This window comes from Haplochromis burtoni, unplaced genomic scaffold, assembly GCF_018398535.1.
Source record: "Haplochromis burtoni strain Fernald_Lab_line unplaced genomic scaffold, NCSU_Asbu1 Contig_102, whole genome shotgun sequence".
Lineage (NCBI taxonomy): Eukaryota > Metazoa > Chordata > Actinopteri > Cichliformes > Cichlidae > Haplochromis > Haplochromis burtoni.
The window spans coordinates 1,601,243-1,620,145 of NW_024582463.1; the positions used below are offsets into that span (position 1 = coordinate 1,601,243).

The 18,903-nt window shown below is 42.6% G+C and overlaps 2 protein-coding genes across 2 annotated transcripts in view; both read right to left on the reverse strand.

Annotated features, from left to right (window-relative positions):
* ppp2r5b (protein phosphatase 2, regulatory subunit B', beta) overlaps window positions 1-7,851 on the reverse strand; it is a 47,735-nt gene extending 39,884 nt beyond the window's left edge. The window contains exon 1 of the mRNA XM_005927745.3: window positions 7,545-7,851. Coding sequence (XP_005927807.1) covers window positions 7,545-7,737 — 193 coding nt within the window. The 5' untranslated portion in view covers window positions 7,738-7,851. The remainder of the gene's footprint in view (window positions 1-7,544) is intronic.
* Window positions 7,852-13,777: 5,926 nt separating this feature from the next.
* Window positions 13,778-18,903, reverse strand: part of batf2 (basic leucine zipper ATF-like transcription factor 2) — a 9,325-nt gene continuing 4,199 nt past the window's right edge. Inside the window, exon 3 of the mRNA XM_005927747.3 lies at window positions 13,778-15,830. Within this exon, the coding sequence (XP_005927809.1) occupies window positions 14,757-15,830 (1,074 nt within the window). The 3' untranslated portion in view covers window positions 13,778-14,756. The remainder of the gene's footprint in view (window positions 15,831-18,903) is intronic.

Consider the following 18,903-nt stretch of genomic DNA (forward strand, 5'->3'; position numbering starts at 1 on the left):
GTCTGCTGACTAGATGTCGAACAGGAATGTGACCTTAGTCTCGTTGGCCTGCCAGCAGCGACACAAGACCCGTGACCGAGGAGCTGTGCTGGTGTCTGTGGCCCCAGGGGAGAGCATCGCAACTGTGAAGGAGCATTGAGCTAACAGCCTGTTCTCTATCTAGGCAGGCAACTGCAGTGCACCTGAACAAATGGAGGACTAAAACCGGGACAAACTCAATGAGCACCCCCAGCTAATAATTCTGCAATCAAATTCTTCTATAATATGTAAAGAAAAAAATGCCAAAACTCTGGATCTGACGGGTGAATCCCTTTAGGGATATGTGCAATTAATTAGACGATTAAATATTTTTGCCCTCTGTTGGCACCAGAAATACTAATAGGTTAAGCTAATTATCCATATTCATTTATGTGCAACAGCAATTAACTGTTGTTCTTAGATGCCCCTAGCCAGCACTATAGTCCCATCAGACAGCAGCACCACTCTCACTATGTGACAGGAAGTTGTATACAAGAAAGGTGGAAAGTGAGACGAATAAAAGCCTGGCAAAACACAGCTGGCATCTACCATACAGTCATTGTAAATGAACCTGAATCCATAAATCATGGAGTCTATGGTGCTAGCAGTGGCGTTGCTAATAGAGGTGGCAATCACATGACACATAAAATCAAATGTATCTAATAAAATATTGATATTCGGCGTCTATGCATTAATACAATATCGCCACACAAAATATTGCCATACCACCCTATATATCAACCCCACCCCCACCCCTACATGCAACACTAACCTGACTGTATGTGTGTGCAATGTTCTGCCATTGAGTTAAGTGGTTTAAACCGCTATTCTTTCTAATGGCTAGCAAAGGCCAACTCCCTCTGGCGGACAGATCTGTTAAGAAGTCTGTTGGAAAACGAGCCTCAACATCTTTGCTCTTTGACCTTAGTGAACACTCTCCTGATGAGTTTAGTTTCAAATCCTATCCTATAGTACTGCATGATGTCTGTTTTCTTAATTCTTGATCCCTGCTAGAGTAAAAAAGGATAATAAAAACAGTATGGCATGTCTACCAAGCAACTGACAAGTCAAGGAGCCAATGAGTGCACAGTATCTCTCAGTTCCTCGGTCGGATCCACCCTCACTCATCATGTCCGGTTTCAAAACACTGAGATGGAACCGGAAAAATACTTTTCTTGAAGCTTCATATTGGATTTTACTGACCCAGAGGGTGACGTTACGGTGACTATCCATTGTTATAGTCTATGTCACAGGTGTCGAACTCCAGGCCTCGAGGGCCGGTGTCCTGCAGGTTTTAGATGTGTCCTTGATCCATCACAGCTGATTTAAATGGCTAAATTACCTCCTCAACATGTCTTGAAGTTCTCCAGAAGCCTGATAATGAACTAATCATTTGATATTGGTGTGTTGAAACAGGGTGATATCTAAAACCTGCAGGACACCGGCCCTCGAGGCCTGGAGTTCGACACCCCTGGTCTATGTGCTCTGCACAGCTGAAAGTCACAAACATGTTATCAGCATTTAAAAAAGCTTCAGTTATTAAAGAGGTTGATATAAGAGCTTCAAAGAGCTCAAATATCTACATGGACAATGTTTAACCTTTAATGGTGATTAATCTGATCAGTTCTTACTTTCTTACCAGTCAATTAATCTATATTTTTCACTCATTTTACTGACTTGGTTTCCTGCAAAATGACTTCTTTAGGATTTGGATTGCTCATCAACTAATGGATGGATGGGTGGTTAGGTAGGTAGAGAGCTACCATGTGTTGCTCACTTTCAGACTGATTCGGGTATTTTACAAAAGGAAACAGGGAAGAGAGGACCGCGGACAGTTAGATCCACTTGGCTACGTTCCCAAACCATTAACTCCCAGCGTCTTTACTGGACACCATCTTCAAGTGTTTTATAATTTTTTAATGCAATGATGAAAGTGTGGAGAGAGCGGAAAGGAAGGCAGTGCTTTCACCGTGTCTAAAACATCGCTGATGCCGGTCTGTTGGCTCTGTATGTGCTGATATGCTGGTTCTCAGACTTTATAATCACCTGCTTTTGCTGAAATTGAACCGGATCTCATTTGTGAACGCTAATTATTGACATCTATTTAAAACTTTGCTGTTAAAGCTCAGTTTTAACAGGAGAATTTAGATTTCAATGACGCAGAACCACTCAAAACAAGAGCACGTGCTCATTGCAATAAAGGGGATGTCTAATATCATGATTTCATGAAAGTGGAACAGAAATGTGAGGTTGTGTCAGCTGTTCTTAAAAAAAGTATTCCTGGATCTTTTTTTAAGAGTCTTTTACTAGTAAAGGAAATATTACTTTAATATTGGTCTAATATATGATTACAAATCATAAATTTCACGTTTTAAAAAGGCGTTTCTATTTAGACCAAATGTCCTCTGCACATCGAGGCAGCCGCTTTGAAGAACCAGTCCTAAAGCACAGCGCCCAGAGAGCAGTGAAATGCCTGTGTTTGTGTGTGAGTGTACGTGCGCACATGCATGCTGCAGGCCAACTATGAATACACTGTAAAAAAGGATTATAGGGACCCAGTATCCTTCACCCTTCATCTGTGGATTAATTGACTTTCTTGGCTGTGCCTGCTACTCTTTTATTAGCCAGTTCAGTGTTCCAGATCAGCTCCCTGTTTACTGGAGTTTCACAAGTCTCTTGTGTTTATCTCACATTATTCATCTTTAATGCAAAAAAACCTTCATAGTAGTCTTTAATTTGTCTGATTTATCCCTAACTATCTGAAGAATAATATTAATAACACTCCTTCATCTTGTAATTCAAGAAACACTTCGACGTCAAATCACCAGCCCTGAATCTCGATCACAAGTCAATACCTTGTTCAACAACACACTAGCAAGGTACAGTAGTTGCTCCCTTACACTAAAGTTTAACCAGTCTGTTTTACACATGTATTTATGTCATGTCTGTGAAATTCGCCGTAACAGTTAATATGACTGATTACAGCATCAGTATGTGGTGCTAATTATGGTCCATTGCCAGCATTTTTTTAAAATCCAGCAACCTTAGATTAGCTGATACCTGTCTACGCATCTAATAATGTAACTCATAAATTGTATGTTATATAAACTGCTTTAGCAGGTCTACAACTGCTTCAAAATTGCAAGCTGCTTTGCAACCCACCTCCAAGTAGGGCTGGACAGCTGAGCTTTAATCTCAATCACAATTTTGGTTCATTAAAATAAATAAAAATGACTGAGCAATACTAAAACTGCATGCTCTGCCAACAAAACGCAAAGCAAAGGCAAATCAAGCGCTCCCTAAATCGGCGCCTGATACTGTGCCTGCATGTGCCAATCACAGCTGTTCCCTGGACCGCACAGTGTGGAGCTCCCTGAGCGCGCTTGACCTCCGTGATATGCAACAGATAACACAGCACTGACACAAAATTCAAATTTGTGGCACAGCAGAAGGTGAAGAGCTTGTCCCTTGAAGCAGATCGTCATCTGTTGTTTGGAAATAATTCAGATTTAGGGCAAGAGACGTTAACCAAGAAGAAATCATAAGGGCGCCACGTGGCTGCACTGCAAAGAAACACAAGTCAGTCAGCCATCTAAAAACACGCCACAATCTGCAGCACGACCAGTGCACGAGGCCAAAGAGAAACGGCGCAGCATCCGACACAAACTCGCACGTCCAGGAAAAGGAGGCTGCACAGCATGTCGGCGTGTCAACACCACCCACAAAGATGAAGTCTGAACTGAAGTCAGTAAAGCAATCGCATCCCAGTTTGCAAGATATGGCACAATACGTGACCAATAATCAGCAAGTAACGACGACTTCAGCAAAATGGTCAAGACACTGGACAAAAAAGATGTTTTCGCCTTTTTCTGCAAACCTGCGCTGATGGCAAAGATCACAGGAGAAGTGGAAAGGCATACACAAGTTTCAAGTTTATTTTATTTACATTCATCCTGCAGGCACCACGAATGTATTTTGCTTCTAGGAGAAGCACAAACACACATTCGTCTGCAAAGATAAACTCACAGGACTGCAGCACAGTGTTAAAGTGAAGCAGCTCTGTTGATTTAATTTTGCATTAAGCTTTGGTACAATTTATTTTTCATATTTTTCTTCAATGAGATGCTCTGAATTTAGATAAATAAAGAGGAGCAAATTTATTCTGCTGCAAAGGAATGGTGCAGCAAATGTGCAAACAGTTTACATGACAGTGAAGTAAAAGCATTTTTGCACTATATTTAGTGATTGATATTGATCAAAATAACTGTGATAATCATTTCCCTCCATCCCACGTGACTCAATAAAAGTCCAAATACAACTCAACTTCCAGACATTTGCTGTCCACCTCGCTACACTTGCTGTTCTTAGAGATCTGCACTGATTCTGGACTGAACTTTGTCTTCGTCTAACCCACAAAAAAAGATATTTTTAAGACAGATATATTTCACAGGCTACTCAGATCGCAAAGCTATGAATGGATTCCATGCTAAAAGGGACCATTAATATGGTCAGTGAGGAAATGAACCTCTCAGAGATCAGCTAACAGCTTGAGGAACTTTACACGATAATACTACAGATCGTGGCTCGGAAGAGACCAGAGGACTGGCCTGTTTAAGGCTTCTGACCTGAAAAAGACACGCTGTTAGATCATTCCTGCTGTCCAGTCATTCATAATCTCTGAACTCAGTTGAAAATGTTGTTTTTCATTCAGATTTCCCAAAACCTCCCTTTTGTACGTTTGCTATTTTACATTTAGTGACTCACTTTTCACTGCAATGCCTTTTGAATACCACTAACGAGAGAGTTGGCTTTAAGCCACTGAGAGCTTTTAGTGAAAATATACGGTTCCATGTGCAAATAAGTTGTTTGGAAGCAAGATCAAGCACATGTTTTAAAAAAGTCCTTGGTTCTCTATATTTCTGCTCTAAGCCATCCATCCATTCCACTGATCCAAATCAGGGTTGTGGGGGTGCTTGAGCCTACCCCAGATGCCACAGGGCGAGAGGTGAAGGACACCCTGGACAAACAGACTGTTACAAAACTAACACAGAAACAGCCACAGAGGCGGGAAGGTTAGCGCTGTTGCCCCACAGCAAGAAGGGCCTAGGTTTGAATCCAACCTGGGGGCTTTCTGTGTGAGCCAGAATAGTTGACTGTTGCTCAGCTTAAACACTGCTAAAAATGTGTATTTCTATGATATATTCTAGTTTGCTGTTAAATGTCAGGTCTTCCAGTTTCATTTCTGTCATGTCACAAGAATGAGATGAAGCTTTGCTCAGAGCTTCGAGTGCAAGAAGCAGGAGGAGGAGTTCAAATTAACAAAGAGAATGTGACTCCCTGGAGGGAAAAACACCCACAAGTCTGTCTACACTTGGCCTACATACTTCCCGTTAGAGACTTCCCCACACCAGACGCTTCTCCTGCTGCAGAATCTTACTATCAGTTCCTCAAGGGGGTCCAGAAACAGTGCAGCAGCAGTAGTCCAGTAACTGGGACTTCTACAGGACATGTGCAGAGACCCACCTCAACCAAAGGCGCTGTACTGATGCAGTAAAAACCTCTTATCACCTTGCTGCACACACCCCTCGCTCACGTGCTTCAGAAGAAGTTAAAACGCAGGCGCACACAGCTCACGCCTCCTCTGAAAGCACAGAGGTCTTCTTTTCAGAGGGTTAATGGGAAGAGATTGCAGGCTAAGTGAAAGGGGGAGTAACCTTATAAAGAAGGGTCAGAAGGACACACGAGCACATGCAACCTGCTTTTGTACTGTACACGCAAACGAGAGAGACAGGAGTAAAGCCACGAAGCCAGAGAAGAGCAAGAACGTATATAAAAAGGACGGAACATGAAGCGATGGGGTTTGTTGACTGAGTGAAGCAAAGTACAAATTTATTGATCTGGCCAGCTCTAACGTGTACTCGCTGCCTAAACACAAAGCCTAGCAAGAAAATATCTGCTGTTAAAGAACCTGTGCATGAAATCAATGCTGCAGCACGTTTATAGAAAAGCCATAATGTCAGTGAACTCTTTTTACGCCCGTTACTGTTCAAGAACAAAACCAAGCATCCACAAACCAAAGGCATCCAATCAGCAAAAGCTCAGAGCTGACAGCTGGATTCAGAAAATTCTATCATCCATGAATCCATGCATTTACTTCACTTTACTATCTTTGTTTTACTTTACAGTCCACTGCATATTCATTTAGCTATTCCAATCACAGGTTTTCCACAGTATGATGTTGGGATGCACCAATTCCAGGCTGGGCTAAGAAACAAATCTTCATTATAAAAGATAAACAGAAACAATCGTTAGCCACCGCAAACATTAATGCACACGTAAAGCAGGCCATGCCTAGTGGCTTGACCAGGAGGCTTCACCCAGGCAGGTAGAATATACAGGATATGCAGGGTGGTGCTTTTGCATCCCCGGGGCTTGAATCTAAAAGGCCACAACACGCCTGCACAGATCAAATTGGCCTCTGTGTAGTAACTGCAGCTCTGGGATTACAGCTATGGCAACGACAGACCTGCAAATAGCGCAGCTCTGCCTGCCTTCATGGTGGATGCTGCACCAGCCTGAATGTCAACATCTTTGGCGTTTCACAGATTTTACAACCCGAGGTCTATTCACCGAGGCAGTCTTACTGACAGTGACCGTCAAGGGGAGAGGCCTCATGATGGAGAGACTCTTCTCTCATCCCCCCCCGCCCCACCCCACTATCAGCCAATCAAAAAGCAAGCACATGTTGGATGGGTTTGCTTAGTGTGGGTGAAAGTGGTCAATGCAAATGAAGTGACTCCATGCAAGCAATTCATCTTCAAGAAAACAAAAGACAAATTATAAAAAAGCTCAAAAGGAAGCATACGGTCTGATGAGAGCTCGTCTGAAACAAAAAAACAGACACTTCACTGTCACCTGACTGAGAAACAGTCACATCTCAAAACCACCTAAAGGACAGAAATGCAACGATGATTCAATGCACGGACTACTTCTGCTCCTCCACTGCAAAAATTCACTGCTGCTTTAAAAGGACCTTAAACTGATTCTGTTATTATTTGGCTGTGAAATACTGCGATGGTCATTTTTTCACTTGTTTCCGACATTTGACAGGAGGGGGGAAATATGCATGACACATGTTAATCTATTAACTGCTAATGAAAAGGACTGTTTGTCCCAGCACAGAGGAGAAGAAGAATAACAACAACAGCAAAAACAACAACAACAACAACAACAGGCCTTTTACATATCCAAAAGAAGACAGGCAGCGGATCTGTTAAATAAACCAAATCCACCACCGTCACCTCCGCCTGTCAGACCTGACAAGGACTGAGAGGAGAGCATGTTTAAGTGGAAACCAGTCAGTGGATAAGTGTGTGTGTTGTGTTTTAGTCATGTAGGTGAGCAAAGAAGGCAAACACAGAGAGTTGACTGTGACCTTTTACTGTCACAGCTTTCTCAGTGTCACATGTTCCAGCTGTTGTTTCTCACATTGATCTGTGGCTGCTTTGGGGGAATCAGAGCCTCACCTTTGAGCAGGGGCAGCGGGGTGAGCTCCACCTGGGAGCTCTGGTAGCGGAACTGAGAGGAGCTGTGGGACCTCCTCTGTCGGGCCCTGCGCATGGACCTTCGCGGGAAGCCATCCACCTTCTCCGCGGACGGCACCGAGAAGCTGGTGGTCGGCGAGGACGGGCTGGACGGAGGCAGCTTGGTCGTCTCCATGATGGCTGGAGGTGGAGGTGGTGTGGATGCTTTTGCGAGTGAGTGTGTAACGAGGGGGAATGTTTATTAAGAGGATGTAAGGCTGAATAAAGCAGAGGATGAGGGTGGAGGAGGGGGGGGCTATCTGAATCACAGATGGATTATCAACTGATCAGAATTTTAAAAAAAGCGGCTCCAGGGGTGGTGGTGGTGGAGGAGGAGGGAGGAGAGGGGTGAGAGATAGAAAGTATGGAGGGGGGAGAAAGGTGCAGAGGCGGAGGAGAGGTGAGGAGAGGTGAGAGAGAGCTAGATTTTCTAGGGGTCCAGTCACGTGCTGAGCGCCTCGTTGTCTCTATCAGAGCCGGACTGGAAATGGCATCTTCGTCATCGTCATCATCATCCTCGAAGCTTCAGCTTTTCACACACAGATGAAAAGAATCGCTTGTGTATCATCGCCGTGCAGGAGTAGCTTGGAACAGCTACCAGATGATGCTCAGACAGGCGCGTCTCCTCCTCACACACACACAGACACACACACGCCTCTGCTGCTGCTGCTGCTGCTGTATTGGCGTCACACACCGCCTAAGTCATCAGCCTGGATTTGGATGTTTATTTGCTGTATGATATCAAGCAGCTGAGCTCCTGATAGGCTTAAAAAATAAAGACAAAAAGCACCTCCTGTTTATCCGGATCAGACGCAAACAAACGCCCTACGTGCCACTTCACAGCTTCTTCTCCTCGATTTTTTTTTATCAATAAAAATCAGTGCTCGGTCCTGGCGGTGAATGATGATATCATAAAATCATGAATCTGGGCCCACTTCAGCTGCGGCATCACTGTTGTCCTCCTGCCTCGTTTCCCCCCCCCTCTATAATGGGTCCTTCTTTAAACCGTTAAAACCTGATATTTCTTTTTTTCTTTGATTTCTTTGAAGGCTAAAGATGTTATAGTCCACTCAGCCTCCTCCTCCTCCTGCCTTCCTTCAACCGTATCAGGGCGGGGAAACAAGCGGTCCCTCACCGCACCGACATGTGCAGGTCCTCCGATGTAACGGCGAGTCCCGCAGCTCCGCTCGGCGTCTCCCTCCGCGGTCAGAGGACAGGGAAAAAAGGTAAATGAAAGAAAAAAGAGGCCGCTGCTCCGCGCAGGGGCAGCCGGGAGAGGAAAAGCTGAAGGCCTGTGTTATACAATAGCAAAACCGTCTGCGTCTGACACACTGACGCGGTTTTTTTTGTTTTTTTTTCCTCCTGTACCCCCTTCTCCGTTCCCGTTATCCGGTTGTCCTACAGCGACTCAGTGAGCTGCGTCAACACGCACGCGATGAGTCGGGAACATACAGGAAATGAAGCTTCATGACTTTCAAAATAAAATAGGCTACCTGTGCAAGCGTGTGTCTGGATTGCGGAAATCAAGCCCCTTTTCATAGACTGTACATAAAAGATGATAGTAGACAAACTGACGTCACTTTTTGTCAGTGACGTTTCCTACTCTATATCAGCAGCTACTTGAAAATCACAAAAGAATAAAGAGTAACAATAATAATGGCCAATAAGGCCAGTACACCAGCGCCGCAACATCATCACACAGTCACTTTTATTAATGCTCGCCGTTAAGGTGCTTTGAGACTCTGCAGCATCCAGTAGTATTATTTTGCTATTTCCATATAGTTGTGTATGTTGTACCGGTGCACGCTACAAGAGGTACAAGTGCACTTGTTGCCAAATGCAGTGATCTGATTGGTTAAATCTGTGTATCTGGATCTGGAAATCGAGCTTTGTTCAAAAATTAAATGCTGCAAATTCATCCAGCAAAATTACTCGGTCAGTGTGAACGGCTGTATTAATGATAGGTGAATCCCAAAAATCTTTTTGATTAACGATATATTTGCACAAAACTTTTCTAAATGCCTTAACTGTGACCATAATTTATAAAATGAACATCACCCTTTAATAAATAAGACTGGAAACTAGTGGCCTTGACCTCTAGTCCCTGGTCCCAGGTAATTCTAAACAACTGTACTTCTGCTTTACAACCAGAGGAGTAATTGTGAGAGCAATTGTGGCTTAACTTTTCAGACCTAAAAGCTGTTTTAGCCTGTGAGGGTTACTGGTGGAGCCTAAGGGCTTCTGTGTAGTCACAAAAAAGGAAACTTCAGAGATCTAAATAGATTTTAATACGGCAACCCCTTAAGACAGCTCCTCAGGATCATCATGGATGTCAATAAGCCTGGTTACTTTGGTAACTGCAGTGCTATTGGACTGAAGCATTAAGGTGCAGGTAGAGATGAAAGCAAGGTTGAAAGTCTCTTTTTGATTTCTCTAGTTCAGTCTAGACAACAACAGCAAGATGTACCAAATAAAAACTGAGCTCAGGAATTCTTTCTTTATAAGTATAATGGATGCGCAGAAAGAACTTCTTACTCGTTCTGTTCTACACAGATACTTTCATGGTTAACAGAGAAAATCCAACATGTTTAACTTCTTTTCGTGTACAGGCACTAAGCACTAAGGCGGTCAGCTATGATGAATCTTCTCTGGCATTTTTCACTGCAGAGTAGGCTACAGGCTCAGCCAGCAAAAAAATAAAAATAAAAAAATAAAGATTTTATTTTGAAAGCGCTGAGCAGATGCTGCCTCGTCTCACTCTCCGCGTCTTGACGCAGGTTCCTCAGCCTTGAGGTGGTGCAAGGAGAGAGAGGAGTGAGCCTCCTCCACTGCGGATGACGCTATATGATGGAGTTATTTATTTATTTGCCTTTATTTACGCGTGGCCGGCCCTGGCTTTTTAAAGCCGCTCGATTATAAGCAGGTGTTTCATCGGCGTTCCTGCTCTTGCCGCACCACCTTTGGCTTTCTCACTGCCGTTTCATCCAGTAAAGAAATATCCCCTCCTATCCTCCATCAGTGCACCGCTTTGACGCTCACCGCCTCCCCCCCATTTCTCCCCCTCCCCTTTCCCCCATTTTGCTCTCCTCCTATTTGAGGTGAAGCTGGCTTTGAGGATCAAGTCCCATCCATTGTTCTTCAGCCAGCCCGATCAGCCACTTGCTCGCGCTCACTCTCTCGTGTAAGCACACACGCACGTGCATTTAAAGGCGCATTTATCCGCGCCTTTCATCTGTTTCTCAAAGTCACACACACACTGATTTTCTCCCCATAAACACACACAAGCCTATTTTATCTCATAGAGACTACAGTGCAGTAAGTGCTGTAACTGCGCATGCGTCCTTTGCTTTACATTACACCCTTGTCCCCTATGTGGTGTATCAGGTGAGTTCACCCAGTCATCTTCCGGGATAAAGACACACACACAGAGTTTACAGTGTGGGTCAGGGCAGCATTGATGCTCTGCTTTACATTTGCTATCAGGGAGGCTGTGGTGCTGCTAGAGACGCGCTGGTTAACCGACATTCAACAGCATTTTGGAGCTTTTTATTAGAGCAGTCTACAGTTGTTAGCTGTGCACAGTGGGCATTGTGGAGTCTGTTGGGGCCCCTCCAACCAGCATTCATCACCATTATGTTATGAGTAGTCTGACAGCACCAACAGCAGTCCTCTAAAACAACAAGGAAAACATTACTACAGCAGACACCATGTTTATTTTAGCAACAGTGACCAAGACCAGGTTGTCTGGTTATGCAGTGTTAATACTATAGAGTGCTGTGCAAAAGTAACTCCTCATTCTGTTATGCTTTGACAGAAACAAGAGGAATAGATGCACTGGTTTACTGAAAGGTTTGCAAACATATGAGGATATAAATACCAAAAATAGAGTTTGTACAGTTATTGAAAGTCACAGCCTGAACTCTCTTAGGCAGCTTTATTATTTTACATTATTTTAAGTAATCTTCAGGAAAAGTTCTCCAGGCTTCTTGAAGGACATTCAAAGCTTTTCTTTGGATGTTGACTGCCTTTTGTTTAATCGCAGTGTGTGGTCGCAGCAGGCGACCACCCACTGAGACTATTTCTGTCGAGGCTTCTATGAACAAGTGGATCCGTTGAAGGTCCAGATGCCACTGCTGTAGTTTAAGGTTTCTCAGCCCTCAGGGCACTACTAGGCACCTGGTGCCCCGAGCAGTCATCTGCCTTGCCTGGTGTCAAGAAGCACATCCAGCTATATATTACAGAATTTGCATAATTCTGCTAATAGACCCCAAACAAATATTCATATGTTGTGTAACAGCATATGAATGAGTGAGCTGAACTGCTTGAAAATTGTACTGTATTATAAAATAAAAAAATTAAAAACTCAATCAGGACAGCATTTTTTTAAAAGCATAAAACCGATTTTAATATAATTTTTATTATTAGTTTCCTTGTTCAATATATTATTTGATCCATGATAAATACAAATACTACAAAGCCCCACAACTGCCATATGCACAAATATACAGGTATACCATATAGGCTGAATAGCAAATATATAAAATAAAAAAAATAATTAAATGAAAGGATCACTTGGAAAAAACACTTTTTTCAGCAGCAGTTTCTTTAAAAGACATTAATCCACCTCCCGGTTCACAGGGTCAAATCACTTGAAATGAGCACAAAAAATGTACTAAAACATAAATTGTGTTAAATTGTCAGTTTGGACCAACAATTTTATATTTTTTTATGGAAAGCAAGAGCTGCATCAAATATAGCATCTGATTTATAGAAAGATTTTTTTAAATTACAAATGAATTAAAATTACAGGGTAATTATTGCTCCCAATCCACCTGAAAAATAATGGGTGAAAACCATTACTCCATGCACAGCATACTTGTGTGCACCCCCCATCACCCACCCCTTGACATCCAGAAATTATTTTTATTTCTACGTCATCTATAATTATCCTTTTGGGCTCTATGAACAAACATAAAATGAATAACTTCAGCAACAACAGCTGCAGGTCCGTCTTCAACCGTTTAAAGTTTTCGTGGGTTTACATCATCCTGACGTCTACATCATCAGTGAGATATGTTCCTTCTGATTCATTTATGAGGAATAAATTGCAAAAATATGCAGGATGCAAATTAATAGTTAATTTTTTTTTTTGTTTAAATGTCGTTAAAAGGTTCAATAAACTCTCCATTTTCACTAAAGTTTGAATTTTTAGGTAATCGTTTCACAGTTCAGGCTTTGAAGGGTTAACCAGTCAATGGTTATACATAAGAGATTATTTATTCTCATAGTGTGCTTCTACATGGAAGTCATGCTTGTATAAGCAAGTCATAAGAGTGCTTTACAAAAAAAAACAGACCAAACAAACACTAACACATTTCTATACAAGACTTTAAAATGTTATAAACATGATCTGACTCGACCATTGTCAATGAGCTACACTGTTAGAGAGTTAGCTCCATCCGGTCGTTAAGTGATGACGTGATGAATCCTACTTCCGGGCCTAAAGTAGTCTGCGTTTAATATGGCTTTTGTGTTGTTAACATGTTTAATGTTTTGTATTTTCTTCTATTTAATCTCAAAAAGCTCCTAAAACAGTCAGTGATCACTGTTGACCTCCCTCGGCTTTTATTACCGCTAATCATTTATTTAAGCTCAGTTTTTAAAACCTTAGGATGTAACTACAGCCCAGCCCATGCAGCAGTATATGAATGACTAACCTCGTATTGTGGATGGATTATCTCAGTTGTTCTCCTGGCTGAAGTTTGGTCCTTTTACAGCATCCTGCCATGCGATTACATTTGTTCCTGACCACCGAGAACACTCACGTTAACTTTTATCGAGTGGAAAAAAAGTTAGCTTGTTTATATTATGCTAACATAGCTGTGTACCAGCTAGCCAAACTTCAACGTCACTGCTGTTTAGTTTTCTGTCTTCATTTATGTTGGAAGTGATAACAGAGCTGTACGTTTTAATTTGTTTCCAAAACCCCGCAGTCAGGACATGCTATATTGTATTTAGATAGAAGCTAGCGAGCTAACTTCCTGCTAACTTCTAACTCCGTTAAATGTCATAAATTCCGTTTTCATGGATGCCTGGATGTTAAACTCAATTGTTACACCTGGTAGAGCAGAACGCTGATCATTTTATTAAAGATGAAAGACTTTAGACAGTTTTTCAACTCTCAGTAATGCCATAGTGATCGTTTGATATATGGACCTGCAGCGGAGTTTAGACCCAGACACGGCTAGTGACGTCAGACTTAACGACCGGATTATTAGCTCTGATAGCTACATTCTAATGCAACCTTGTAATAAAGCAGCCCTTCACAGTGGCTCACAGGGAATTGTCAGCGATCCCACTGTACTGTACCAATTTCATGAAAGTGGCTGATTTGACTTTAAGATTTAAATATCAATTAGCAGCAGTAGCAGAATATGTGCTGAGAATGTGTGTCTTCAATTAAGATTAAGGTACACAAATAAAAAGAAGAAGAAAGTGAGTAAGGATGTGTTGTTAACTTTGGCACTGCCCTGTGTTGGTATTGCAGCTTAGAAGGAAATTTATTCTGGTAACCTTTCCGTGAAGTTGCAAGGAAGTGAGAGGACCACTCCACCCAATCTAAAATTAAAAGTTACAAGTTTCACCATGTTGACTCAGTTTTACTATGTCTCCTTTTTCATGATTTAGGAAAGAGCGGTGCCTGCAAATGATTACTGACTGTGGAAAAATGTCTTTTTAGACACTGGAATTTATTGCGTTCGTTCTTGAAATTAGAGATTTCTGCTCAAAGACCCTCAAAGTTCGGGAGGCATTTTTATGCCACTCACTAATAAGCGCAGACATAAAGATTACTTTAGTCTCAGAGAGGATGAGATAACCTGTGACGCTGGAGGTACAAATACAGGAGAATCTAGTCAGCTACTGGTTGCAATCTGGAAACCGCAGGGTTCAGATTGACAATTTTTCTGTGACCAAACCAAATGGAAGCTCAATCATGAAATCGCTGCATTTTCGTAACAGAAAGCTCAATAAATAAGTAGCATCTGGTATGAATATGAAATATGACAGAAGACATTCAGTCTTTGGTTTGTTACTAGCTTGAGTCCAGAGGTCATCTCCTCACAACACATGAATCAAAATGACTTTTCTGTAGCGCTACTGGTTATTATTCCCACTTATGAGCCAGTCGAAAAAATCACAAAGTTCAAGTTCCTTTGAGGGAACCCCTAGTTGTGGCGCCAATGGCGGAGGTTCAGACGGAGCCCTATCGAAGCTGCTGGAGGTAGCTTGAGATATATCGAGTGGACCGGGGACAGTGAGCAGGGAGAGCAGAGACACACTGTTTGATGTACTGTCTTGATCATAACTCTGCTTTGAGGGAAAAGAAGGCACGGGTGATGGCTCCAAACCTGAAACGGCTGGAGCTAAAAGAGAAGGAGGAAGAGGATTTTGAAGAGGTGATGGTAAAAAAGTAGACGGTGAAACTGAACTGCTTGGGTTTCTACTAAAGCGACATGGAGGCAGCTGGGGCACGCAACCCGGTGCTACTACACCCGCGCTTCCAGCCTCTAAATGGGAATAAGGGGGTGTAGCGTCAGCTGTAGCATTTAGAAAAGATGTTTTCTCCTTAAAAAATCCGTCCACTGTGTAACCCATTTCACAGAGGGTGTCTTGCTCCAGCGTGGGCTGCGCAGCTGTGGAGAGCACACCGGAGGGAACGGGGTTTGAAATAAGACCGTCACAGATGGGTATACCATTTGTTGTGCTTGAGGTCATTATAGGTTCTTTGCTAAATAAAGAGTGCGGAGCTGTGTATGTGGTGAAAGATGCTGAATAGGGAACTGTCACTGGGCTGGAGGAAGAGGAAGAGGAGGAATTGAAGAGCTTAGGTGAAGAATGAGCAGAGGAGGCTAATGTTGTGTTAGCTGGAGGAGAGACATGGTTCCTTTTGACGCAGTCAAGGCTCTGAAGTCCCAGGCTGGAGGTCATGGAGGTCAGAGAGAAGGGGAGCGCAGAGGAAGCAGTCACGGTGGAGTCCGAGGCCTCGGCGATTCCGTGATGGTTGGAGCTGGTCTGACAGTCAGCTGAAGAAGAACCCGCAAGGCTGGAGGGGAGGCGGCAGTAAGGTTCGTGACGCTCCAGCGACGTCGTTAACAGGTGCAGCTCCTTTTTCAATGCAGCGATCTCCTTATGAAGAGCCGAGTTCGAGTGCTCAAGACTCTGGAGTTCCTGAGGAGACAGAGGGCAAAGGGGAAAAGGAAGCGATTAAATAAGGGGGTGGGGGAAAAAAGACAAAGCGGAGGATATAGAGCAGGGCGATATGGCCAAAAATATTTATCACGATATATATTTGAAAATTTGCGATAACGATATAACTGACGATATAATTGATGCGAGACAAAATACAACTCCACAACATTACTAGCGCAAAAAGACAACCTTCCATTTATTTTCACTTAAACAAGAAGCTGGTTTTTATGTACATTAAAGCTTTATAAAAATGTAACAGTGCAAATGCAAATTCCTTGCTGAAAGTTTAACCAAAAGGCATTTCCAGTAGAAATGGGCTGACATATCCTGAGCATAACCATGTATAATATCCACTGAAGTTAAAAAGAGGTGCTTTGCAACATTAAACTGCAGTGTGCAGTACGTCATTTTTCGGACCATAAGGTGCACGGGATTATAAGGCACATTAAGCGAAACAAAGCAGTCAGATAAATCAAACTTTATTAAACTCATTCTTCTTGCTTCCTCCACTTCTGTACCATTGATTCATTAATGTTGAATTCTCTGGCAGCTGCTCTATTCCCATGTTGTTGCAGTATATTAATGACTAACCTCGTATTGTGGATGGATTATCTCAGTTGTTCTCCTGACTGAAGTTTGGTCCGTTTACAGCATCCTGCCATGCGATTGCATTTGTCTCTAACCATCAGGAACCTTCACGTTAACTTTTATAAGTGGAAAAGTGTTAGTGTTCGTCCTCCAGCTTCACTGTTTATGTTATGCTAACATAGCTGTGTCGCTAGCGATCACGTAGCACATCATTATATACCAGCTAGCCCAACTTCAGTAACCCTACAAACGTCACTGCTGTTTAGTTTCCTGTCTTCATTTATGTTGGAAGTGATAGCAGAGCTGTACGTTTGATTTTTTCAGAAATCTCTCAGTCAGAACATGCTATATCATGCTTAGGTAACTAGCGAAACTAGCGAGCTAACTTCCGCTAGCTTCCTGCTAACTTCTAACTCCGTTAAATGTAATAAATTTTGTTTTCATGGATGCCTGGAAGTTAAACTTCATAGTTACACCTGGTAAAGCAGCAATGCTGATCGTTTTATTAAAGATGAAAGAATTTAGACAGTTTTTAACTCTTCAGTGATGCTGCAGTGTTGTTTGACCTGAACATACGGAGTTTAGGACCCAGATTACTCCCAGATTTAAGAGCATCTTAGTCCGACAATCGAACGCGGCGCTTGCATGTTCTGCAAAAAAATGTGCTTTGTCGTGTATCTGACGGACAAACACCAAACCAGTTCCACATCACTGAAGTTGCACCATTTTTACAAACCAATTCTGGTTCATCTGTTTCACTCAACAATCGGCCATGTGCGTATGAAAACAAAGGCACTGCGCATGCGCGTTTTACTCATGTTCTATCGCGATATTTCATTTTCCTATCGTTGCCTAACATTATACCGGTATTACCGTGAACGGTATAATATGGCCCAGCCCTACGGAGGAATCAATAGTAAAGAAGAAAAGTCAGGTATATCTTTATTATCCCTAATTGAGGCGCTCACCAGCCATAAAAACTTATTACAGACATACATCAAAGGACAAACAATGAACGCAATCACATGCCACCCACATAATATCACACCAAGCCTGTGCTGCGCAGTAATAAAACGACACAGCGAAACAATCTTAATGACGCTCCTTTAAGGCTCCGAGAGTGTGCAGCAATAGAAAGCACAAGAGGCATAAAGCGGATGAAGTGTGGCCAACGCCAGAACCCCAAAGGAGAACTGAAATATTGCTCCTAAGTGACAGCGCTGCAAGATCAGCATGAAACGAGTGGGTAGGCGGTAGAGAGAGAACAAAAGGTGATTCCTTGCTGATAAGTGCAGACTAATGCATGGGACCAATTAGGAAAATTTAGAATTGAAATGTGGCAAAAAGCTTTCTCAATAAACGTGCCTTTTTGGAGCATTTACAACGGTTTTCTTTCAATTTAGCGGTAAACTTAAAGCACTTTCGAGATGCTCTTCCTTTTTTCAGTGGTCATATATACATACTGTTACATTGGTGGCCATAGTTTCAAATATATACAACTAATGAACTCAGTCTTTAACAATAAAATTCACTGTTTTTGACTGTTTTTTTCTACTCTTGGATCTGCCGGGGATATGCCTAATATAGTCATCTCGGACAGACTGTGGCTGAAGCCCCATCACCTGCTGCTCAAACCTTCGAGTCGCAAAGAGCAGATAATAATAAGAAATCTGAGTCAGACCTCAGTAAGTTAGGCCTAGAGATCAGCTGATGACCCTCGGTAACCCCCGTTCACTATGGGGGGAAAATAAATGTATATTCCACGACCACCTCTTCGGCTTTGGCTGCTAGCAGAGTCGCCGGTAGTTTGCACAGAAGGCACCAACTCCTGCAAACACTCGCTAGCTAACAACCAGCCGGCCGATAAACTTGAAACAGTGTGGCGTAAACAAGAACAAAGACCTTCAAAGTAAAAGTTGTACCTCATCTCTAAAACCAACACACGTTAAAAGGCACAACTTCTTGACGATGAAGGCAAAGGTTCTCTGTTTTTAGCTGAGGTCACACTTCTTCCCAAATGTCACTACTGCCACAGACAACTCAGCATCTTCCATAAAAACTAGAGGCCATCTCTGACTAACCAAAGCAAACACAGGCTGATAACACTGACGAAAGGCAATTTCGCCTTAAGGCGATGCCTAAAGTGGGCCGGAACAATCCGGAGCAGCATTCCAGCTCATTCAGTAAAGTACAGAGTAGTTAAATGTGATTGGCAGATTTGACTAATGCATAATGACTAATGATTTCATTTGCAGCCTGCTTTCAGCTGACAGCATGGAGATATCTGCTTAGTTTCCAAAAAAACTGTAGTTCCTAAGAACAGAAGAAAAAGGAGGTCAGCATACAACAGCCTCAAAGATGGAGAAATGAGTGAACAGAGAACAGGAGAAGAAGATGATAAACTGTTTTCAAAGTTAAGAACTTTTCAGCAAAGGACATTTGATAAAATGGAAATCTTACTTGC